Source organism: Zalophus californianus, chromosome 16 (genome assembly GCF_009762305.2).
Source record: "Zalophus californianus isolate mZalCal1 chromosome 16, mZalCal1.pri.v2, whole genome shotgun sequence".
NCBI classification, from domain to species: domain Eukaryota; kingdom Metazoa; phylum Chordata; class Mammalia; order Carnivora; family Otariidae; genus Zalophus; species Zalophus californianus.
In genome coordinates this window covers 41,837,392-41,863,637 of record NC_045610.1, presented here as the reverse complement: position 1 = coordinate 41,863,637, position 26,246 = coordinate 41,837,392, and the positions used below count along the sequence as shown (strand labels likewise).

General features: G+C 45.2%; 1 protein-coding gene across 1 annotated transcript; it reads right to left on the bottom strand.

Annotated features, from left to right (window-relative positions):
- Positions 1-15,450: 15,450 nt before the first annotated feature.
- G6PC (glucose-6-phosphatase catalytic subunit) lies at positions 15,451-25,333 on the bottom strand. Its single transcript, XM_027568430.2, has 5 exons — positions 24,979-25,333; positions 22,666-22,775; positions 20,282-20,387; positions 19,543-19,658; positions 15,451-17,563 (listed from the first exon to the last, which is right to left on the bottom strand). The coding sequence occupies exons 1-5, from the start codon at positions 25,206-25,208 to the stop codon at positions 17,052-17,054; spliced, it is 1,074 nt and encodes a 357-aa protein (XP_027424231.1). The 5' UTR covers positions 25,209-25,333; the 3' UTR covers positions 15,451-17,051.
- Between the last annotated feature and the right edge of the window lie 913 nt (positions 25,334-26,246).

Here is a 26,246-nt window from a genome sequence, read left to right as displayed (position 1 = left end):
CTGAACCCAGGAGAGTGTCAAACAACCTTGGAAAGGGAACGCAGGAAAGTAAAACAAGTGTATCCAGCGATGGTGCAGATGAAACTTGACATCACGGTATTAATACTTACCTGTATTATAACAAGTTCTGTATCACTGTGGTGTTTTGTATGTGTCTTCTCTGCGTTCATGATGTCCAAAGCATCATAGAGGTGACAGGGAACTGCAGTGTCACTGGGGCTGAGGCTATGTGGTAAAAGCAAACATCCTCCGTTGAAAGCCCATGGGGCTGAAGTAAGATTCGGTTAACACTATCTCTCTTATCCTAGGACCTGGGAGGGTCAGTCTCTATCTTGCAAAACGGCAGCAAGCCTTCGTCATGACTTTCTAGAATGGGTGGCTGAGAGAGTTGGTTCCCCACCTACTGGGGAGTTAACTTCTCTTGGGAAGAGGCCAGTGTTTCTATTCTGCATAAGCCTACCTTGTCCTTTTGGGTTTTCACCCTCTTTCTAATTTTCAGTTGGGAGTGCCTGAGAATGTCTTCTCTGCACAGCTATAATTTGTTAGCTGGTTTTCCAACTCTTCAGCAAATAGCTGTATATTGTCCATTATTATTCAACAAAGACATACTGAGGCCTCCTTCTGCCTTCCCTGAGGTCACTCCCAATGGTGATCAAAGCAGGCGTGGTGCTGCCTTCTTGGGGCTTTGAGTTTAGTGGGGAAGACAGACGTGACTCAGAGAATCACAAACTGACGCGCTGGAGAGCAGGGTGAAGGGAGAGCTGTGTAGGGGCCCAGCTGGGGCTCTCCATCTGGGCTCGGGGTAGGCGGGCAAGGGAGTGATTTGGACTGGAGAGGGACTTGTGAAGTGGGCACAGAGCTCTGAGAAGAGGTCTGGGCAAAAGCTCGGAGGAGGCCGGGGTGGAACCTGGAGGAGCAAGGCTATCTACACGGAGCGAGGTGAGGGGGCAAGGTAGGTGAGGCCCAGACCAAGCCGGCTCAGATCAAGCCGGCTCATGGAGGTCAGATAATTTTTTTCAGGGCGCCTGGGTGGCTCAGTTGGTTGGGCAACTACCTTCAGCTCAGGTCATGATCCTGGAGTCCCTGGATCGAGTCCCGCATCGGGCTCCCTGCTCGGTGGGGAGCCTGCTTCTCCCTCTCCCTCTGCTCCTCTCCCCGATCATGCTCTCTCTCTCACTCGCTCTCTCTCTAATAAATAAATTTATTTATTATTTTAGACAGAGAGCGAGTGAGAGCGTGCATGAGGGAAGGGGCAGAGGGAGAGGGAGAGAGAGAATCTCAAGCAGGCTCTACACCCAGTATAGAGCCAAACACGGGACTCGATCTCACAACCCTGAGATCATGACCTGAGCCAAAATCAAGAGTCAGGCGCTTAACCAACTGAGCCACCCAGGCGCCCCACTTACATCAATTTTAGAAAGTTTTTATTGCCTCTGCATAGAAATCCCATACCCTTTAGTAGTTATCCCCATTCCCCACTATTTGGGTTCTGGACCCAATTCCAGTGTGCGGAGAGAGTTGTTTGCCCACACATCCAACAGGCAATTCTCAGAACACCAGCTGGGTGTCCTTTAGTTCGATGCTGACACTGTCTACCTGAAGATAGTGTCAGAATCCCAGAGTGAGGGTTCACCCGCCCCCTTCAGACGCGCAGGTCATCACCTGTGCTTCTGACCGACTGACAATAGATCCATATTTCAGGTGTTCTAGCGACTCCCTCCTTGGGTCGGATTAATCTGCTAGAGTGGCTCACAGAACTCAGAGGAGTATTTTACCTACTAAGTTGCTAGTTTATTGTTTTATTATAAAAAGATAGAACTCAGGAACAGCCAGATGGAAGAGAGACGCAGGGCAGGGTATGGGGGTGAGGCAGGAGCTTCCATGCCCTCTCTGGGTGCACCGCTCTCCCCACATCTCCACGTGTTCACCAGCCCAGGGGCTCCCCAACCCCATCCTTTTGGGGTTTTATGGAGAATTCATCACATGGGCACCATTTATGAAATCATTGACCATTGGTGACTGATTCAACTCCCAGTCCCTCTCCCCTCCCCGCTCCCCCCAGCACAGAGGGGGGACGGCAAGTTCCAACCCATGATAATCATATGGCTGGTTCCCCTGGCAAACTCTCCTTAGGTGCTTTCCAGAAGTCACCTCATTAATATGAACTCAGGTGTGGTTCAAAAGGATTTGTTATGAATATCAAGACACTTTTATCACTCTTATCGCTTAGAAATTCCAAGGGTTTTAGCAGCTCTGTGCCAGAAACAGGGGACAAAAACCGTATATATCATTATACCACGCTGGGTTTGTATGTCTTGCGTTTGAGGCACCTGTGAGAAATCCAGGTAGAGAGCTGGAATGAGTAGTTGAACGCACAGCTCTAGAAAACAGTGGCCGTTTGTCTGGATGGGGGATGTTGATGTGACAGTCCCTGGGGGTTAGGCAGAGGCCCCTGCAGGAAGCAGAGGGCATGCTCCAGCTGGATACTTGGAGGAGAGTGTAAGAAGGATATTGTTAATAAAAGTGTGGGTAGGGTTGATGGAAATCAATTAAAAAGGGTGAAGCATCCGCCATCAAATTTCAGTGACCCCTCGGGAATAAATACCCTGGCCTTTCTCTCCATCTTGTCCCTTGTTTGTAGACCTCCTCTGCAAAACCCAAATGCAAGCCCAGGGAAAAGAGCTGATGAATTCCATTCAGCCCAGAGCAGGAGGCAAAAGGGCCAAACAGAAGACAGCGCAGACGGTAGTTTTAACCTTGGGTGGGACATGAGGGAAGCAAGGCTTGAGCCAGAGCCTGAGTCCCTGAGACATTGAAAGCCAGGGTGAAGGAGGATGAGCAGGCTGGCAGAGGAGATGGGACAGTGGCTAGAGGGAGTAGAAACACCAAGAATATCCTGGAAGCCAAGTTAAGTAAGGCCAAGACTCCATTGTCAGTGTTTATGGAAATAATTACCCACACAGAGGCATACTTTTCTTGCTGTTACCTGTTTTATCTGCTAGCGGCCAGAAGCAGGGGAAATGGAACTGCCTTTGGGGTTTCTTCCTTGACCACAACCAACCCCATCTAAGGCAAGCATCCCCGCTATGTGCTGGAGTTCTTGCTGGCCCACAGATGAGCCTCCCCTTGGGGAACCCCCAGCAGTATTACCTGGTGCCTGTGAGCATGAGTTCTGGACAGAGGCAGATTGCCTGCCTCAGAATTCTGGCTAGTTGTGCAGCCTTGGGCAAATTACTTAACTTCTCCATTTACCCATCTGGAAAATGGGAATGGTTAACTCAGGTGTCCCAGGTGCTTCACCTGGGACATGTTAATTGCTTAAAAGTGCTAGCTACTTTTTTTTTTTTTTTTTAAATCAGAGAGAGAGAGAAAGAGAGAGCACAAGCAGGGGGAGAGGCAGGCAGAGGGAGAAAAAGGCTCCTGGCTAAGCAATGCAGGACTCGATCCCAGGACACTAGGATAATGACCTGAGCCGAAGACAGATGCTTAACTGGCTGAGCCACCCAGGCATCCCTAACGTGCTAGCTACTTTAATTCCAACAGTGCCTAAGATATAGTAGATGCTCAATAAATACTAGTTAAACGAATAAATTATTTTAGTTGAAAAATCATTAAATTGAAAGAGGGACCCTGTTGGGGCGCCTGGGTGGCTCAGTCGGTTAAGCATCTGCCTTCGGCTCAGGTCATGATCCCAGGGTCCTGGGATCGAGCCCCGCATCCGGCTCCCTGCTCCACAGGGAGCCTGCTTCTCCCTCTCTCTCTGCTTGCCGCTCTGCCTACTTGTGCTCGCTATCTCTCCGTCAAATAAATAAATTAAATCTTTAAAAAAAAAGAAAGAGGGACCCTGATTACCTAAGTTGTAATTATAAGAGATTTTATGAAGAAATAATTAAAAACCTTTAGGATTTTAAAATTTCTATTACAGTAATAAGATAATGATATTAATTTTAAACTAATCTGAGTGTTATGGTAATTAAATAAGCAACTTGTTGGCTTTCAGAGAAGGAAGGAAGTGCATAGATTGATACCAAGACACTCAAAGCGCTGACAGGAAACTGAGGTTCAGTGGTGTCAAGGAGTTAAGAGTGTTCTGTAAAGTTCCCCAGCAGAGATGGGGTACAGCTGGGCAGGTGGATGAGCATTAATCAGGGCAAGTGAGCTTCAAGGAGCAAGGAAAAGCCATTTAACCTGCAGTTCATGGTAATGAAACAAAATATTTAGTTTATTGCTAATTATTTGTTTTCTTTTTTATTTCTTTAGAGAGAGAGAGCAAGTGCATGAGCAGGAAGGACAGAGGCAGAGGGAGAAAGAGAATCCCAAGCAGGCCCCATGTTCAGTGTGAAGCCTGATATGGGGCTCAGTCCTTCGACCCTGAGGTCGTGACCTGAGCCAAAATCAAGAGTTGGACACTTAACCGACTGTGCCACCCAGGTGCTCCTAGTTATTTGTTTTTCTTTCTTTTTTTTTTCTAAAGATTTTATTTATTTATTTGAGAGAGAGAATGAGAGAGAGAGAGCACATGAAGGGGGGAGGGTCAGAGGGAGAAGCAGACTCCCTGCTGAGCAGGGAGTCCGACGCGGGACTCGATCCCGGGACTCCAGGATCATGACCTGAGCCGAAGGCAGTCGCTCAACCAACTGAGCCACCCAGGTGCCCTAGTTATTTGTTTTTCTTAAACTGAGGTCCTTTGGGATTAAAAAAATAACACATGTTACTGTTACGTAAGAAAATGTGTTCGTAGGAAACACATCAAGCATATAGCATTAAAGGAGTCATGATTACAAATTATCCTTAAATGACTGATCTAAAATAAGAATATGTACATATATATATAGTAAGAGACATAAGGCAAATATCGCAAAATGTGAATAGTTGATGATTCAGATGTTCATTGCACTTCCTTTTTTATTTGAAAATTTTTTCAAAATACAGAGTAAGGAAAAAGGTAACACATGCTTAGAACAATTAAGAAGGGGACACCTGGGTGGCTCAGGTGGTTAAGCATCTGCCTTCGGCTCAGGTCATGATCCCAGAGTCCTGGAATCGAGCCCCGCATCGGGCTCCCTGCTCAGTGGGAAGCCTGCTTCTCCCTCTGCGTGCCGCTCCCCCTGCTTGTGCTCTCTCTCTCTGACAAATAAATAAAAGATTTTATTTATTTATTTGACAGAGAGAGACACAGCGAGAGGGGAACGCAAGCAGGGGGAGTGGGAGAGGGAGAAGCAGGCTTCCCGCGGAGCAGGGAGCCCGATGCGGGGCTCGATCCCAGGACCCTGGGATCATGATCTGAGCCGAAGGCAGACGCTTAACGACTGAGCCACCCAGGCGCCCCTAAAATATTTTTTTAAAAAAAGAACGATTTAGTAGTGTTTGAGAGAGCCCACAATTGGATATTCTAGTGCTTCATCGAACCATCCCTTTTCTCTTGCTGCACCCGAGGCAGTACGGTGCAGTGGTCAGAGCACAAGGCATGGTGGTCAATTGTCTGGGTTTGCGTCTGGCTCCGACATTTACTAGCTCTGTGACTTCGGGGAAGCTTCTCAGCTTTCCGATTCTGTTTTCTCATCTGCAAAGTGGGCACAATTATGGAAGTTGAGGGGATGAAATGGCTGATGTGGGTAAAGCCCTTTGAAAAGTGACAGGCACATAGTACTTGGTGCATGTTCATTGTCACCATCATCATCACTATTATTAGCCTGAGGAACCAGATGGCAAGGATGACTCAGTGGGTTATTTTTGTTTTGGTTTGGTTTTGATTCTTAAACTGAGGATACCAAGGTCCTCAGGCATCACAGTTCTTAGAAGTCACTTTCAGGAGGTAAATAATTTGAATCAGAACCGGCTTATTTCTCTCTGTGTTGCTGCCATCACCAAAGAGGCAGCAATGAAAACAGAGCACGTCCCTTCTTTTTCTTTTCTTTTTTGAGAAAGAGCGAGAGAGTGAGCATGAGTTGGGGGCAGAAGAAGAGGGAAAGAACCTAAGCAGGCTTTACACTGAGCACGGAGCCCAATGCAGGGCTCGATCTCACGACCCTGAGATCATGACCTGAGCCAAAATCAAGAGTCAGATGCTTAACAAATTGAGCCACCTAGGCACCCCTTCTTTTTATTTTCTACCTCTCTCCCCACCCTGCTCACCAAGTGCCGGCTTTAAATTCTCCCTGAAACTACTCAGCTGCAGCTATGAGCTGGCGATACTTCACAGAAGCTTGGGTGTTGTTTTCTGTTCTGCCTGGAACACAGATATTTTACCCAGCCCCCGTGGTGGACATTTTACCAAGTTAGCCTAAGAGAGCTCGTCTCTGGCTACAACAAGAGTGCTACTGTCTTCGCTTTTGTTTTGTTTTGAAATTTTGTAATTCACTCCCTCACTGAAGACTATGAGAAGTTAAATGCAAGTTACTCTTATTGTATATCGTGGGAAACCCGGTTAAACATTTCAAGTGCTCAAATATACCACAGTCTGTCTCAAGAATATTCTGGCAGTGGGTAACAGAGCTATGAAACTTTTCAAACCTTTGACCCAGTAATACCAGTCTTGGGAATATACCCCAAGGAAATAACCCAAAAGGGAAAAAATGTAATTTGTACAAAGATATTCATGTGTTGCTATTTATAATCCAAATAATCCAAAAGCCAAATAAGGAAATGGCTCAGCAAACTATGGTATAGTGACATAAGGAAACACCAGTGACCAATTTTAAAAACAGGAATGCAGCCTTTGCTGGCTCTAGGGAATGTGTGGACTTAAGTATTTTGTGACAAGGAACACCACATGGAAAGTTTACAACTCTGCAAAATGCTCTGTTGCACAAAAAAGTCTGGAAGTGAGTTTTAAGGAAGGAAAAATGTAGTTTAGAGCTGAGTCTGATAACTTCTGTAAGGTTGCATGTGAATTACAATATCTGTTGCAGGACATTCTGGGGTCTGACCGTTTTGAGTCTGAAACAGTTATTTGAGCATGTAAAGGAGACAGTTATAAATCAAGCAATTTTGTTTTGCAGCAGGAAATCTTCATAGGTATGTGCCAAGGCATGGGAAAATGTGAACTCTGGCATCCAAACTCTTTGCTCTACAATCTAGAGATGCCTGGGAAGGACTGGAGGGCTGCGGGTATGAAAGAAACGTGCTGGATACGAAAACCTGTTTGGAATCCGTCTGTTGTCCCCTGGCAGATCAGTCCTCAGACCTTGCTGAGGGCTCACCAATAAGCAGCAGAGTGGCAGGGACCTATTTTTTTCATGGGGAGAGAGGAGGAAATTGGATTTCAGAAGCCAGAATAAATTGGAGCTGCCAAAGGAACATTTACAAAAAGTAACACTAATTCTTCGGTTGCTATTACAGAGTCAGGTCTATAGCAGACTGGCACTTCTTTTTTTAAAAACTGGGAAGAGTTCAGAATAGGAAACGGGACAGTCATATCAAGAGGCTAAGGGGAGGGGCGCGTGGGTGGCTCATTCGGTGAAGCCTCAGATTTCCGTTCAGGTCCTGATCTCAGGGTCCTGGGATCAAGCCCCTCGACAGGCTCTGCACTCAGTGCAGTCGGCTTGTCCCTCCTGCCTCTCTCCCTGCTCTCTCTCTCAAATAAATAAATAAAATCTTAAAAAAAAAAGCTAAGAGGACATTAAATCAAGGAGCTGTACAAAACAGGAAGGAGATGGATAAGTATTTGTGGCAAGTTCAGAGTTATTTTATTTTTTTAAATAATTTATCTTGGGTAGGAGTTAATATTTAACAACTATAAAGCAGGGAAATGTGTTCACTGGAATGGACTATTATTAAAGTTTACATAACATTTAAAATCATTTTTTCTAGTGGAGTCCTTTTTTTTTTTTTTTAAAGATTTTATTTATTTTAGAGAGAGAGGTGCCGGGGGAGGGGCAGAGGGGAGGGAATGGGACAAGCAGACTTTGTGCCCAGTGCAGAGCCCGACCCGAGCTCCGTCCCAGAGCTCTGAGATCATGACCTGAGCTGAAACCAAGAGCCAGATGCTTAACCAACTGAGCCATCCAGGCACCCCTTCTAGTGGATTCTTAACATCACCATCAGAAGGTTATTTGTCCTGGGATTGATATTTTTCCTTTCCCAACCTTAATTTGGGCAGGAGACACAATCCAATTAGAATTTTTTTTCATTAGCAATTAACAAAAATTAAAACAAGAGTTTGTACTGATAGTAATGGACGCTGAGTTTTGTAGCAATGAGATATCAAAGAAGTATCTCTTCTGCTTTCTTTAAATAAACCAAGCCCAAGCTCGGAGAAATTAAGCCCAGTGTTATGCAGTGTGTTTTAACTACATTCTTTGTTTGTCCATCTAAGAATGTGTTTTGTTTCACTCATTCTTCTCCCTGGTGATTTAACAACAATGTTAAATACATCCAGAGCCTTTCCAGGGGAGCACAATTTGTCTACCAAACTCATACTTCGTGGCTGCTGGTCAGGCCCCGCTCCCCTCACCCTAACTCTTTAGCTGAAACTCTCAACTCATCTATACCTTTATCTTGTATTTAATGATGGCCACATTTGTGGATACCCACAACTGGTTCAGCTTCAGGGTCTCTACGGCACCCAGATGCAAAGACTCCAGTTACTTTAACAAGTCGACTTTGTTGGAGGGAAAGGTGTTAGAATTTAGCACCATAAATCTCCCACTTGAGACAGGACTGGAGGAGGGGCTGCTGGGCACACCAGAAGGACCCATTTGCAAAGCAGTGCTCTGGTGCTGGGTTGAAAAACATTCACTGGAGAAAAGTCTTTCAGGCAAACTGATTGATTCTCCTTTCTCTGGGGTTTGTTAAAGGGGATTCTCAGTCCTGACACTATGAACATTTGGGGGAGGATAATTCTTTGTTGGGGGGGTGCACGCTGTGCCTTGTAGGATGATTAGCCGCCCGCCTGGGCTCTACCTACTAGATACCACTAGCAACATCTCCAGTTAATGACAACCAAAAAATGTCTCCAGACATGGCCAAGCGTCATCTGGGAGGCAAAATCACTCCCAGTTGAGAACCATTGGTTTATTAGATATTTTGTGTGGAAATAATGGTATTGGGGTAATAGCATGAGATTATCCTCTCTCGATGAAGACAATGAAACATTCCAACTTCATCTTCTCTGCCCCTCGCTTCCCAGGAGGTTCAGCCCCAAATAAAAATTGAAGGCGACTCTTCGCCTCATTGAACTCTTCTCCAGCACTTTCCTTTTTTTTTTAAAAAGAAGTAGGAAATGTATGTGTATCTACAAACTTTTTTTTAAGATTTTATTTATTTATTTGGCAGAGAGAGACACAGTGAGAGAGGGAACACAAGCAGGGGGAGTGGGAGAGGGAGAAGCAGACTCCCTGCTGAGCAGGGAGCCCGACGCGGGGCCGATCCCAGGACCCCGGGATCACGACCCGAGCGGAAGGCAGACGCTCAACGACTGAGCCACCCAGGCGCCCCTTCTCCAGCACTTTCCTATCCTTCATCAAATTATTTCCCCGATTCTTTTTCCTCAGGAATGGAGTCTTACAGGCATCTTGTACCTAACTGAAAATCAGGTGAAAGAGTCCAAAGTGGGCAGAAAAGACTCTCCAGGTCTTTTCTCTTTCTTAACATAGGTTGAGTTCAGCCATCCCCTAATTTGAGGAATTAACTCACCAGTCTGACAGTTACTGTGTGTGGGGTCATTTGCCCCGTGGAAGTTCTTAGAAGCATACCCTGTAGAAAAGGAGAGAGGGCATAGTTCTGGAGATAACAGTTTGGTGGCCACCGTGCCTCGTGAGCCTCCTGGCAATGCTTGGAGAGCCAGATCAAAGATGGGCTGTTTGCCTCAGCTTTTTCTGAAGAAACTCTGATACGTGTCAGGAGCGAGGGAGCCTCACCCAAAGCTCCCGAAACAAAGGAACCCTTTGGACGTTTGGTGCAGGGTGTCCTTGGTGGTTTCACTGCAGTTTGTAGGGAGAGATGCTGCCATTGTCATTCCCTTGCAGTCATTGTGTGGGAGGGGTGGGGAGGGGGTGGGAAAGGGACCCATAAGGAGGGCCCTGGCCGTCTAAAGACATAACCAAAATAAAGAAAATTGATTTATGCCACTGGGGCTGTCAAATCAATTCCACTAAATTACCTCTCTCAAAAGGGTCATTTGAGGGGGAGCCTGGGTGGCTCCGTCGTTAAGCGTCTGCCTTCGGCTCAGGTCACGATCCCAGGGTCCTGGGATCGAGCCCCGCATCGGGCTCCCTGCTCCGCGGGAAGCCTGCTTCTCCCTCTCCCACTCCCCCTGCTTGTGTTCCCTCTCTCGCTGTGTCTCTCTCTGTCAAATAAATAAATAAAATCTTAAAAAAAAAAAAAAGGCTCACTTGGGTTCTTCAGGAGGGAGGATCAAGCACGGGTCAGGGGTGGCGTTGCTGACAGGCTGAGGTCACCTGTTGAAGGAGGAGGTTAGTGGGGAAGACAGAGGAGAAAAGACGGGATTCTGGCGGCATGCCCCGGTCAAGGAGTCCAAACAGGTTACCGTGGAGGAGGAGGAACTCAGTTTTCTTCCTTTTGCCTCTGGGTAGAAAACAGCTGACACAGCGCTAGAATTCCCAGGTCCGCGCTGGAGCGGAATGAGAGGAGTCCTAGCAGCTTTCAGACTTGGAGTTGAATTAGCTGATCTGAAGGAAATGACTGTGAACTGTGAAAAGCAGAAAATGAGAGTGAGAAGAAAGAAAAGTATTGAAAATGTGCTTCCTGGAAAACCACCCTCCTGCTTAAAAAACAACAGCAACAACTCCCCCCCAAAAAAAAACCCCACAAAAAACCTAAAACTCCATAAAAACACCAAATTGCTTCTTGTTTTAGTTACACTTCTGCCCTGGAAAGATTTTTGAGAGCAAAGGCGGAGAGGAGCGCATAACATAATTAAGAACAGGCCACCTTGAGGGGCGCCTAGGGGGCTCAGTTTTTAAGTGTCTGCCTTCGGCTCAGGTCATGATCTTGGGGTCCTGGGATCGAGATCAGCGTGGGGGAGAGGTCCCTGCTCAGCAGGGAGTCTGTTTCTTCCTCCTTCTCTGTCCTGCCCCCCTGCTTGTACTTTTTCTCTCAAATAAATAAATAAAAAAATCTTTAAGGGGTACCTGGGGGGCTTAGTTGGTTAAGGGTCTACCTTCAGCTCAGGTCATGATTCCAGGGTCCTGGGATTGAATATGGGGCTCCCTGCTTGGCGGGGAGTCTGCTTCTCCCTCTCCCTCTGCCCCAACCTCTGCTCATTCTCTCTCTCTCTCCTGCTCACTCTCTCTCAAATAAATAAATAAAATCTTTTAAAAAAACCCTTGAGCATGTTTATTGTAGCTGCGGCTCTCATGGGGTTAACAAGCCTGGTTCTGGTTCAAATACACTCTGCCGTTCACTTCTGCTTCAACAGCTGCATGTTGACGCACAGGAGACTGGCAAAGGGGAGACTGCTCTCTGCTAAGAATCAGGAGACCTGAGGACAGGTTACTTATAGAGCTTAGATGTGCTGTTTTCCCTCCCTAGGCCTTACTTTCTGTATCTATGAAATAAATTTTTGAATAGGATTAAGAGTGAGCAGCTTTTTCTTTTTTTTTTTTTTAAATAAAGGCCAGTTCAGGAAAAGTAAAAATATTTATAGACTTTTTTCTTTTTTATGAAGAAGCAGCAACCTAGAGGCAGCTTTTTATTTTTATTTATTTTGTTACTGCTTTTTATTGCAGTGTAGCTGAGACACAATGTTACATGAGTTTCAGGTGTGCAACATAGTGATTCACCAGCTCTATACATTATGCTGTGCTCATCACAGTGTAGCCACCACCTGCCACGGTACAACACTATTACAATACCCTTGACTATATTCCCTGTGCTGTACCTTTCATCCTGGTGACTTATTGAGTCCATAACTGGAAGCCTGCTTCTTACTCCCCTTCATTCATTTTACCCATCCCTCCACCCGCCCCTGCCAACCACCAGTTTGTTCTCTGTATTTATGGGTTTCTGCTTTTTTTGTTTGTTCCCGAGGCAGCTTTTTAATCTTTCACTCTGAAGTTAGATTTTGGGTTTTGGGTCGCCCATCACTGGACTAGACAAATGCTAGTTTCTCTTCCAGATTAATTAAGTTCTTGGTTCTCTAATGGAGGTGACTTTTGCCGGCTGTTTCTTCATACCATTTCTAACCAATTCTTTCCTTAACAACATCATCTGAAGGCTATCTGGCCAGCATGTTTTCTGTTCTCAAGAGGCTCTTGAAAAACCCTTGGATACAAATGATATTGTCCTATTTTATTTACACATACCAGCCTTAAAGGCATCTGTCCTAGTTTGGCAGTTACTATGGAATGAAATCAGTAAATATTAATAATTCAGCAGCTAAAGGAATGGTGTTCAGAAAACAGGTCAGCAAATTTTGACGGGTTACAACCAGTCAATTGATTAGGGCTGGAACTTCAAATATCCAGACATGTCTTCAATGAAAGGCTCTTGGAATGCACGTTGGAACAATGGAATAAAGCCATTGCTTTATTAGAGTAGCAGGAGCTCACTGACATTTCATCATGTGAAATCCGAACCCTTCATCAATCCTGCTGTTAAACTCTTCCAAAGTAAGGAATTAGACAAAGCTATCAGACAGGGCATGCTTCTAGGAAATCAAAAGAGATGGCAGAACGAAAAACACTGTAAAACTTTTCCTTGCTAAACCTTTGGGAAAACAGTCTGGCACTTCCTTGAAGGGTTAAACACAGCATTACCATATGATCCAGCAATTCCACTCCTATATACATACCTAAGAGAAATGAAATCATGCATCCACACAAAAATTTGTACACAAGTGTTCACAGCAGTATTATTCATAATAGCCAAAACGTGGAAGCAACCCAAATATCATAAACAAAATTTAGTATATCTGTACAGTGGAATATTATTTGGCCAGAAAAAGAAATGTAGTACTAATACATGTTATTATGACACTGATGAACCTTGAAAACATCATGCTAAGGGAAAGAAGCAGACACAAAGAGTCACATATTGCATGATTCCATTGGTATGAAATGTCTACAACAGGCAAATCTATGAAACCGGAAGTAGCTCAGTGGTGGCCTAGGGCAGGGGGGAGGTGGGGATAAAAATGGAATTGACGTCTTTATTTTTTATTTTTTAAAGATTTTATTTATTTATTTGACAGACAGAGAGAGAAAGAGAGGAACCATAAGCAGGTGGAGTGGCAGGCAGAGGGAGAGGGAGAAGCAGGCTCTCCGCTGAGCAGGGAGTCTGATGCGGGGCTCGATCCCAGGACCCTGGGATCATGACCTGAGCCGAAAGCAGACGCTTAACCGACTGAGCCACCCAGGTGTCCCAAAGCTGTACTTTCTTAACGGATCTGTTTTCCTAGGGCAATAATATAATTGTATAATGCGTGTATGTGTGTGTGTATCATCCCCAAGTGTACTTCCTCAAAACTGATAGACTGCTAGAACAATCTATCAAATTATTCCATGACATGACATGGATCTTGGTTTAAAACTGTCATCTGTCACTTATGTTTACTTCCATCCTGAGGACTCACCAGTCATTTCTAAAGCAAGCACACCTCTATAACTTCGGCAGCGGGTCAGTGATCAGAATATGCTAACACACTGGCTACCATCTATTAGGAGTTGATCTTGGGCTGATGCTCTTTCTGCTCAGCCTTTCCAATCACAAATTCTAAGCCTTTAGCACTGTCTGTTTCTCGAGGAGACAGGTGGCCATCCTACGGAAAGGTAGCAATCTTGTCCTTGTGGATTCTCTGACCTAAGCAATTTTCACAGTCTCTTCATTTTCTACACCTGTACATGGATCTGTACCAAAAGTTCTTTGTGGTAATTCTGTATTCTCGTTTTATCTCCATTGTAGAAATAGTCAGTTACTTCCTGTCTGACCTAAATAGTCTGAGCATGACTCTTAAACTCTTTTTTTGAAAGAAAGAAAAGAAAGAGCTAAAGTTAAACTAATATGATTATGCTTGTTCTAAGAGTTATGTTGTAAAATTGCTTTTGAAATATGGTATCTTCATACTTGGAAACTAAGACTAGCTCACTGGGAAAATCACTTAAAGTTTTATAATTCTTTTGACCACAAGAAAACAAATTCTCTCTAGGCTGAATTCAAAGTTGTATCTGGCATCTGAAGGAAGGTTTGAAACAGTTGCTGGTCTTTTTTTCTTTCTTTCAATAATTTATTAATTTGAAGTAGGCTCCACACCCAGTGTGGGGCTTGAACTCAGGACGGTGAGATCAAGAGTTGCAGGCTCCATCGACTGAACCAGCCAGAAAAACCACCAGTCTACCTGCATCCATCCCTGTGACGGGACTACAGGGTGGAGTGTGGACTCTGGAATCAGGCTGCTTGGTTCTTAAACTGGCTTCACCATTCTGGGCAAGATACCTGTAAGAACCTATAAGAACCCTCTACCTATAAGAACCCTCTGTTCTCCCGAGAGACTATAGACTCTGAAAAAAAAAACTGAGGGTTCTAGAGGGGAGGGGGGTGGGGGGATGGGTCAGCCTGCTGATGGGTATTAAAGAGGGCACGTTCTGCATGGAGCACTGGGTGTTATATGCAAACAATGAATCATGGAACACTACATCAAAAACTAATGATGTAATGTATGGTGATTAACATAACATAAAAAAAAGGAACCCTCTGTTCTTATTCATATGTAATGTGCAGATAAATTATAGCCCCCACTTCACAGAGATGTTGGGAGGATTAAGTGAATTAATTGTATGAATAAATAAAATGCATAGAACAGAGCCTGGCAGAGAAGCAATACTCAGTAAATTTTATCTATCATGTCTCCCTATCAACCTCACCAACTGCCAGGGGCAGGGGCACTATTCACTTTCTGCCAGAATCCTCTTGCAAGGAACCTGGACCTGGTCCCTGAGAACAAATAAATCATCAGGGATGGGGGTCAGGCCTGAGCAATGGGGCTTGGTTTAGACAGAGCAAGACCATTTCCCTTCTTCCTTGGGAAGACAAGTAGCATCTCTGAGGAGCCTCATGCCCCCTGAAGAAACCAAATCCAGTAAGAGGACTCAACTTTCCTGAAGATACACATGCAAAGTTCTGAAGTGAGTGAGCAGATGTCATCCTCAGTAGATCCAGGATTATGCCTTTGGAGGGGGTGCCCTACACTCAGGATGAAATGGATCATTTGGAGAGAAAACTTCGATAACTCCCTTGAGCGTTCCTTGCTGCTATGACTTGCTCTGTTTAGACTTTCTTTTTTTTTTTTTTAAGATTTTATTTATTTATTCATGAGAGACAGAGAGAGAGAGAGAGAGAGAGAGAGACAGAGGGAGAGGCAGGCTCCCAAGGAGCAGGGAGTCCGATGTGGGACTCGATCCCAGGACTCTGGGATCATGACCTGAGCCGAAGGCAGATGCTTAAACATCTGAGCCACCCAGGCGCCCCTGTTTAGATTTTCTTTAACCATAACCCCAAACCTTGCTGATGCTGGCTTCCTGGATTCCAGAGTCTACCCAGTCTTTTTCCACTGCTATGAGTTACATTCTCTGATTGCTTAGTTTGGTAATGACCCTGTGTATTTGCCTTTAAGTTGCAATTTGATCCCTTAGAGCAACTCATGCTGACCTGTGGTCTGGTAACTAATGTTCAGTCTTGGCCAATGATACCGTGTCTGTGTTGATACCCTCAAGGCTATCTGTGCACTATGGACACTTTGTAGGTCCCCTGGCTCCACTGGCACTCCTGGCCAGCCCAAGACTTTCTTTCTCCAAAGGGAAAATATAGGTACACAGAGACTAAATGATTTGTTTAGGGAAATAGAAAAGAGCTAGAAATTTAGCTGAGCCAGAATTAGAACCTTCAGATCGCATTGCATCTAAAATACAGTAATCAGCAAGACTTCATTCTTAAATAAAATGTTGTTTTAATAAAATACTGCACATATATATTTTTCTTTTCAAAGATGTTATGACCAGGATGGCTGGTGTGAATGGTAATATATGGTGAACTATATAATTAGTAGCAAAAACAAGGACTCTCAAATAAATAGGCTTAAACATTTTTTTTAAGACATATCTGCAAATCAGCTGAGACTTAAGAACAGGCAAGGGAGAGCTGGCTTTTCCTCCAAGAATGTGCTCTTGGTTGGCTTGGGATAGAGAAAGGAGTCATATTTACCCTCTAGGAATCAAAAGTAACATTGGAGTGACCTTCTGGAGAAAGGAATCCTTGCCGTCTCCTTGCCTTTTTGCCCAAGATTTCAGAGTGTAAACCATACAAACGCACTACCCCCCAGAGCTGCATTTAGGCATCTCTGTATCTGGCAGGATGTGGAGCCAGTGAAAAATTCTAGGGAAAGCCTAGCTGGGCTAACAAGGAGGAAGATCTAGTGTGATAGAGGAGAAGTTGACTATATCTGCATGCTCTGACCCAGTACAAATCTAGGTCACTGCGGCCATTCAGAAATCCTAGTAAATGCAAAGACCATGGATATATAATAGAAAAATATAAGAAGCAGAATTACCCCACTAACTACCTATTAATTATACTTTAAGTTGGTCCCTCACTATTGAGAGTCCCTTACCTAAAGATTCAAATACAATCAAAGCCATTTAGATATTGTGTAACATAATTTGCATGATGTGCAGGAGGATACGAAAGTCTTCCTTAATCCATCATCCTTCTTTCTCTATCAAATCCACTGCTCCTTTCCCTTTTCTGTGTAAGGATGGGGACAGGTAGAAAATTCTCAGTTGAGATCCCCAGCCTGGGATTGTGAGCTGGCCCTACCTGGAAGTCTTGTTTTTGTATATCTCAAAGAAGAACAAGTTAAGTCTTCAGGGAAAAATCCAGAAGGACCCAACTTCTAACAGATAAGACTCTCTCAACTAGCCTTATTAGTTTAAATAAAAAAAAAAAAACCACCCAATACAATTAGAATTGCAAAGGAGGAAGGGGTCAGCTGAGCTGACTCTAGCACCTCTGGCCTCAAAATGGGCTAGCAGAAGACCCTAGCCACCCTCAGTGGTTGGCACAGTCACTGACTTTGAATACTGAAGGCTCCACATCCCTTACAAAGACTTCTTGTGCGGCTGGCCCAGGACCCGGGCAAGGCAGTAGGGGATGAGGCTGACAGATGCCAGGGGCACGGCTGCACTCTTGCAGAAGGACAGGACATAGAAAATCAGCTCAACTTGGGATGGGGGTTTCAAAGAGTCAAAGAGGTGCAGGAGGATGAGAGAGACCACAATGCAGCTGAGGCGGAATGGGAACCACTTGTTGAGCTTGCCCTTGCAACTCTCCCTATACATGCTGGAGTTGAGAGCCAAGCCCAGGCCAAAGAGGGTCCCCACGTTCTTGAGGAGGCTGGCAAAAGGCGTGGTGTCAATGTGGACCCATTCCGGCCGCTCACACCATCTCTTGGCTTTTTCTAGTGTCCACAGGAGGTCTACACCCAGCCCCTTGAGCAGCAGGTAAAATCCAATGGCAAAACCGAACAGGAAGAAGGTAATGAGAAAATACTTCTTGAGGCTGGCATTGTAGATGCTCTGGATGTGACGGAAAGTTTCAGCAACAGCAATGCCTGAGTGAAAGAAAGAATGACTGTGAGAAATAGGGAAGACTCTGGACCTTCAGCTATGGGGCGGGGTTTGGAGCAATGAGTGACATATCATCCATCCTGCCATTTGTGGCAATAAATCACAGATGCTAGATTAGAGCGTCACCTGGTTTATTCCCACGTGTGACCCCAGTCTGTCCTCAGCCATAGACTCTTTCAGATGGAAGAGTCCTATCACATACATTCTCCCACTGCACACATGTTTACTGTCAGGGGGCCTCATGTTTCTACTTGAATACCCACAGGGGTAGAGAGCTCACTCCCACTTGGGCAGCCCATTTCATCTTTGAATGGCTTTGATTATCAAAAATTCTTCCTTGTGCTAACCTGAAATGTGACCCCCCCCAATGCCATCTATTGGTCTCAGTTATTTCTGTAGGAGTTGAGTTGTAAATCTGGAACCTCTTTATAGAGCACATTTGAAGACGTTATTCTTATCTCTAACCTATACGTTCTCAGGTCTTTCACGTAACATGGCTTCTGGGCTCTTCCTCCAACGTGGCACCCAGTACTAAACGCTGTGTTACTTTTGTGGTTGTCATGAAACCATTATCTCCCCCTGTACTCAACGCTCTTCTTGTAATGCCACTGTGTTCTGCTCCCACCTGTCTCCAGGGGAAATATCCTACAACTTCCCTAAGGTCTTATATTCCAGTACCTCCCATAATGTAAAGAAAGTCTTTCTTACACTTAACCTAAGTCTTTTCTGCCCCTTATAAATGGGATCTAAGAAAACACAAGTATAGTTGACCCTTGAACAACATGGGTTTGAACTAGGTGGGTCCACTTATATGCAGATTTTTTTTGATAAATATAGCAGAGCCCTGTAAATGTATTTTCTCTTCCTGCTGATTTTCTTTTTTTAAAAAAAGATTTTCTTTATTAATTTGAGAGAGAGAGAGAGAGTGTGTGAGGTAGCATGAGCAGGAGGGAGGGGCAAAGGGAGAAGCAGACTCCCCGTTAAGCAGGGAGCCCCACATGGGGCTTGATCCCAGGACTCCGAGATCATGACTGAGCCGAAGGCCGACTCTTAACTCACTGAGCCACGCAGGTGCCCCGATCCTGCTGATTTTCTGAAGAACATTTTCTTTTCTCTCTCTCGCTTTATTGTAAGAATACAGGATATAATACATATAACATACAAAATGTGTGTTGATCGACTGTTTATGTTATTGGTAAGGTTTCCAGTAGGCTGTTAGTAGTTAAGTTTTGGGAGAGTCAAAGTTATATGTGGATTCTTGAGTGCATCGGGGGGTCAATTCTCCTAACCCTTGCATTGTTCAAGTATCAACTGTATTCAAAACTCTGAACCTATAAGAAAGACCAATTGTGGGTTTGAAAATTAATTTACCCAAATAAAGAGCTTTTCTAGGACACTGTTAATTTGTTAAATTTGGTAGATTCCCTTAAAACTAAACTAAGGGCCAGGGCTCCTGGGTGGCTCAGTCGGTTAAGCATCCAACTCGATTTCAGCTCAGGTCATGATCTCAGGGATCATGAGGGGGATTGAGTCCCACATCTGGCTTCGTGCTCAGCATGGAGTCAGTTTGAGGTTCTTTCTCCCTCTGCCCTTCCCCAACTCTTTCTATAAATAAATAAATAAATAAATAAATAAAATATTAAAAACAACAACAACTAATGAGGGGCCATTTCCAATTGAAGACCAGTAAAAAATAAAGATTGTGAAAAGTAAGGAAATTTCAAGCTAATTCAATTGGTAAGTTAACTTGAAGTATTGCAACTTTTCTGAAACATATTTAATTGTGTAGATCTGGGCCCTCCTATAGAAATGAACAGTTTCACCCCCACTTAACTTGTAGCCCACTGAAGTGCTAACAGCATTGATTACACACAGAACATGACTGGCTGGCTGGGATGGTGTCCCATTTAGGGAGACATGGCATAGGAGGGGCAGGAAGGGAGAGAGCCAGAGCAGCTGATACCTGACAGGACTCCGGCAATGACCTGATGGGGAAAATGAGCAGCAAGGTAGATTCGGGATAGACAGACGTTCAGCTGCACAGCCCAGAATCCCAACCACAAAATGATGTTCAAGCACCTGCAACAGAAGAGGCCGTCATAACAGAACCCAGATATGCACACTTCAGCAAGGAGAACAGCCTGGCAGGAATGCCGGGGCCTGGCCAACTTAGGTGCAGTCAGTGGAATTTTTGTAAATTGAAGCCTGTACCCCAAAGCTCAGAGACGCCCGTGTCATGTACTGAACCCTTGCACACGTGAACGTTAAGTTCCCTGATTTTATGTGTATGATAATTCAGCATTTGCCCAGTGGTTGCATGCTCAGAATTCTCTGTAGTAGGAAGGTCTTACGTTTCTTTGTTTTTCAACTTGGACCAGGCAACTCTTTGGTTGGCACAGAGATAGGTTTTTATTTAAACCCTGCCAGAACTACACTGTCTGATCTTGAGCAGTCCCTTTACCCTGTTAGGCCTTGTTTCCTTATCTGTAAAGTTAGGGGTTGCGCTTGTAGGTCCCTTCCAGCCCTGACATCTTGTGCCCTTCCCGTTTGCCCTCAGCAGAAATGCCACAGCTCTGCTCAGTACCAACCCAAGGTGGGGTGGGCCAGCTATGGGGAATGTGAGGAAGAGCAAGTGGTGTGTCTATTACAGAGACAGTCACCTCCTGCCCTCCACCGCCCGCACCCCAGTGCTGAGTTCTTACCGAAATCTGTAGGTTGGCTTTCTCTTTCCCCGAAAGATAGCGAGGGTGGATGTCACCATCACGTAGTATACACCCGCTGTACCCATGGCATGGCCAGAGGGACTCCCTAAAGGGTAGAGAAGAGAGGAATGGATGAACTAAAGGTGAAAAGTCTCCATCTGGGACATTGTAATGGGAAGTCCTCTATCCATCCATCCATACACATCCGCCTTTCCATCCATCTATCCATCCAACTATCTGTCCATCCACCACCCATCTTTCCATCCTTTCATCCATCCATCCACCCATCCTGCCATCCATCCACTTATCCATTTAGTCATTTATTAAACAAATATCTAGGGGTGCCCGGGTGACTCAGTCAGTTAAGCATCTGCCTTCGGCTCAGGTCATGATCCCAGGGTCCTGGGATCTAGTCTCGCTTTGGGCTCCTTACTCAGTGGGAAGCCTGCTTCTCCCTCTGCCTGTTGTTCCCCCTGCTTGTACTCTCTCTCTCTCTCTGACAAATAAACAAAATCTTAAAAAAAAAAACAAAACCCAAATATCTATTGGGCTCCTACCACATGCCCAGCATGGTACTAGGCTCTGGGAGTAGTGGTAAGCAAAACCAGAGAAGGTCCCAGCTCTTGTAGTTATATACAGTCTAGAGGCTACACAAAGAATCAGCATACTGGGTGTATAACTGCAAATCAATCTGCCCTCCATCACCTCCCTCTAGTCCCTTGCTGCTCACTCTGTTCCAGTCATGTTGGCCTCATTGCTCTCCTTTAAACATACTCCTACCTCAGGGTCTTTGTGCTATTGGTCTTTCTGGCCAGAGAACTCTTCTACCAGAAATTTACTTGCTAATTTCCTTGCCTCCTCCAAGTTTTTGCTCAAATCTCTCCTCAGGGAGTCCTACCCTGACCACCCTACTTAATACTTCAACCCATACTTCCTGATCATTCTACCCTGAGAGATAGAAGGTCTTGAGATGTGCCACCCAGATTCCCTTCTAGACTGAAGGACTTATCTTCCTAGTTGTTGAGAATGTGGTCATGGATGGCCCTCAGCTCTCAGCCTTCTTCCGGCATTGCCCGAACTGAAGAGAGCCATTTTGATCAGGATTACCTCTCCCCAGGGGCAGCCTCCACCCAATCACTGCTCTAAATTGGGATATAAGGGCCTGATCCTCTTGACACAAATCCGGGCAACTCTGAAGGGCCATCCTCAGCTTCAGAGCTCCCTGTGGGGTTGGCTAAGACTGAATCCGAATTAGACTCCTCCTGCCCAGGTGGTTTCTGTTCCTTCCTTCCACATGTGTTGCTCCTGCATGCAACACACGGGAGCATGGGCTCCTGCATGCAACACACGGGAGCATGGGCTCCTGCATGCAACACACGGGAGCATGGGCTCCTGCATGCAACACACGGGAGCATGGGCTCCTGCACGCTACTCTACATCTGAGGCTGCTCCAAGGAGTCCCATCAATAAAACCTTGCCTCTCCTTTTCTCGTCATCCTTCCTCCTCCTCCCATCCTTCTTCCTCTTCCTCCTCTTCATTATCATCTTCTAATATCTTCTATTTTTTACTCATGTATTATGATTTTGTATATTGTGCGTGCCCATGCACACACACACACACACACACATCGTTCCAATTTCAGCTGCACAAGGGCAGCGATATTTGTTTTATTCACTAAGGTACTCCGAGTACCTAGAACAGTGTCTGGCACAACATAGGTGCTCAATAAATAACATCTGAATGAATGAATATGCTCTGAAGTGAACCAGGGGTTTGGGAGAACAAATAACTAAGGGCCATGCCCTAGTTTGGGAGTCAGGGATAGGGTCCCCGAGGAAGGGATGCTGGCACCGAGACTTAAGGGTGAGTGAAGAGGTTGGATATTCCATTGCCTACCGAAAAAGGAAATCTAATCTATCATCTGATTGCACAAGAACTGTCTGGTTGTATCCTAGTAAAGCACAAGCATGGCGTGGGATTGGACAGTCAGCTCAGGAAGATACAGCTACTTGGCCAAGCCTTGGTGAAGGACAGCCAGGGGCTTAGGCTTCTCTTGCTTTCCCTCCCTGGACAAAGGGCCGTAATGCAGTTCCTCTCATGAGCCCTTTGCCCATAAGAGTACCTTTGCGTCTCTGGACTAGCAATTTAGGTTCTGGAAGTATTAGGCAGATTTCTAAAGTAGCAGTAATGTGTTCTTCAGGAAGGCCTCCTTGAATTAAATTAAACTGGAGTTGTACCCTATCGAAGACTGTGCCTCAAGCTTGAAGGAGCAGTTCTCCTCATGTCCCCTCAAAGACAGCTTCGTCTACAGTGACGGCTGACAGGTGGCCACAGTGAGCAAGGTCCACCCAGCTTCTGTCTCTACCGGGGCTGGGACTCTCACCTGGTCCAGTCTCACAGGTGACTGGAAACTGCTTTATCAGTGGTGCGGAGGTGTTGCTGTAGTAATCGGTGTCCATGACCCACCAGTATGGACGCTGTCCAAATAGAATCCTGTAAAAAAAGCAGAACAAGGGTCTGGAGTTACTGAAAGAACCCTTTTGCCTGAAGCCCACACCTTTGAGAAAAGAGAGTAGTGTGAGGAGAAGATTCATGTGATCCTAAACAGAGAACTATTAGCTTTGGCTGCCCCCAAGAAGGGGACCCGGGGGGCTGGAGAGCGGTAGGGGAGGGAGACTTTTTCTGATACATCCTTTATATAACTTTGGGATTTTGAACTATTTGAATGTATTATGTATTCAAACAAAAATAAACTCAAGATCCTAAAAAATCCCTATTAATGGAAGCTATGTGACTTTTTCTAAACCCCAGGAAGAATTTGTCCTGGAAGGACACATACAGAACTATAGTTTGCAGCTTGGACTTGCAAATCCTGCCAGACCCTATGCTCTTTCCTCAGATCTCAAGGAGTCTTGGGTTTCCTCTGACATCAGAGAATGTGCCCTAGCCCCAGGGACAAGCACCCTTAGGAGATGTGGCCTCCTTGCCCTAAGAATTACTCTCTGTAAGGACATAGATAGCTTCCGGCGCTTACTTTGTATCCTTTCTGCCTTGGAAGAGGATATAGCTCAGACAAACCGCTTCCCCCTTAAAAGTACTCGGTATGTTTTTCGTTGTGGAAACAGGTGTCAAGGGTCAGCCCCTCGAGGGATGGAATAGTGATTTTTCACCGAAATCAGAGACAGCCACTAACTCTGACCTCTGCCAACTCAGAGAAAATGCATGATTCTTCAACTGAGATCAGATGTTTAAAATAACCCTTTATCTGTTTACTTTTTAAGGTCATGCTGTTGAATAGGGGACATTACAGATAACACTTAGATTATTCAACAGAGATTTCAGAGCCATATGGATATGCCTTGGGCCTCTCGACCCCATAACAATTTTTTTTTGTACACTAAAAGATGGTTTATTGTTTATGGACAAATAATATTAGAGCTAGAAAGGTCTTCAGAATCACTTGACAGTAGACATAGATAGTTTAGGGACGGTAAAGTTCTTAGCTGGCCCAAGCTCTTTATTTTCTAGATGAGGAAACAGAGGCCAAGCCAGTAATGTGCTAGAGTCAACTGGTACTGGCTAACAATTGTAAAATATTCAGGATTTTGGCAAGTTTGACCCATCAATAGATTGAAAGTGGCCCCAATGGGAATATAAACACAGGAGAAATTGATAAACGCTAACATTAGGGCTTCCTCCTGCCCCCCGAGGGAGTTGGTTCATCAGCATTGAATATAACATAATTTTTAAGAACTTTGACTCTGAAATCAGCCTGCCTGGGCTTAAATGATGCCTCTGCCATTGACTGCCATGTTGATCTAGTTGTGGTCGCTTATCTCAATGCCTCGGTCTCTTCATCTGTTATATTAATTATAGTAACCACCCCACAGCAAAGCACTTGGCACATGGCCTAGTACCTACTAAATGTTCAATAAATGTTAACTAGAATTATTATTAAGGTCCCAGAGATAACTTAAGTTTGCAGATTATAAAACAGAAACTCAGAGAGTTGCTTTGACTTGCCCAGGACATACAGCTGGTAGGTGCCGAACGAGGGTTGGAGCCCAGTTCTCTGGATTACTTCTTATTTCTCCACGCAATGGGATTTTTAAAAATTTTTTTTAATTCTTTTTTTAAAAAATATTTTATTTATTTATTCATGAGAGACAGAGGGAGAGAGAGAGGGAGAGAGAGAGAGAGAAGCAGAGGGAGAAGCAGGCTCCCAAGGAGCTGGGAGCCCGATGCGGGACTCGATCCCAGGACCCTGGGATCATGACCTGAGCCGAAGGCAGACACTTAACCATCTGAGCCACCCAGGTGCCCTCATGCAATGGGATTTTTAAGTTAGCAACCTGTTTCCTGTTTTCAGACATCATCTTTCATACATCTCTCTTCACGTTACCTATTCTGCTTCAAAGTAATAAAACTCTGCTTCTTTGCTTATAACCTATACTTCAGACTTTTCACTAAGTCCAGCTGCCCTTCCATCCACATGAAATAGCCTTGCCTGTATCTTCAACTTATTGATGGGGTTTTCTCTGTCTTCCCTCTTTAGGTGGACGATCCAAAGTCGGAGGGCAGTAACCTGTGGCTTCCCGAATAGCACAGAGAAGGCAACTTCTGATGCACAGACATTTCCGGGGAGAATGCTGGCCTCTTCCCTTGCCGATCTCCTCTCTGTCTGGCTCTTACTCACCACTTAAAGACGAGGTTGAGCCAGTCTCCAATCACAGCTACCCAGAGGAGCTTGATGCCCACAGCTTCACGGAGATGGAACCAGATGGGAAAGAGTACATAGAAGGCATTCCTGAGATCAGCGATCACGGACACCAAGATGAACCAGTCCTGGGAGTCCTGGTAAGTCACCTGGAGGTAGTGCGTTGACTGGATCCCAAAGTCATGAAGAGCATTCATTCCTTGCTCCATCCTTCCTCCCTGGCTCCTCAGGCAGCCTTCTGCTAAGCCCTTGCCGTGTTTACAGACTTGGTGATGATTGCTCTGCTCTCAGCCTGTGCCTTGCCCCTGTTTTTATACACCCTGGATCCAGTCTGCAGGTCAACCCAGCCCTGATCTTTGGACTCAAAAACCACTTTTGTCTAAAATCTATTGATCAAAGGTGCATCACCAGTAGGTTGATGCAAACATGTTCGGGGTGATTTACGTAAAATAGAAAAACAGGCACACAAAAACAGCCTGATCTGCCATGTACTCGGCTGGGCCAATTATTAACTTTGGCATGCTGCTTGGTAGCGCAGGGGCTGCCCTCCTGGCTCCCAAGCCAGGCCAGAGACACAAGACAGAGTCTACATCTGCCATGGTTCTTGCAAAGATCCTGATTTCCTGTCTGCAAGTGCACTTATTTGCGGGCAAATAAAAGTCTTGGTGCTCTAGCTATCACGTTTTAAGAATATTCCTTTTAAAATGCGGTAAGTTCTCTCGTCCTGGGAACCATCACTTTGCTGGGCCTTTCTTAGCTGCAGAGGGTCTCTGAAGTGCCTCGGGTCTAGGAGCTCAAATCCTCTTCCCAGCGTTGGCTCTGTACCTCTCAGGGCCAGAAAGGAATCATCTTTGAATGCACTGATTAATTCACTTAATGTCCTTCAAGTTGGGACCTCTGGGGTTTTAACACACAAGTTTAAGCAGTAGAATGAATGTGTGTTCATGCAAAAACAATGTGATAATATGTGGTTCTCAATAAAAACACCAGCAAATTGGATGCCTGGGTGGCTCAGTCGGTTGGGTGTCTGCCTTCGGCTCAGGTCATGATCCCGGGGTCCTGGGATCGAGTCCAGCGTCGGGCTCCTTGCTTAGCAGGGAGCCTGCTTCTCCCTCTGCCTGCTGCTCCCCCTGCTCATGTGTTCTCTCTCTCTCAATCTGACAAATAAATAAAATCTTAAAAAAAACCAAACAAACCCAGCAAATTGGTGACTGGGGACTCTGGAAAGGGCTTCTGTATTTTTTTTA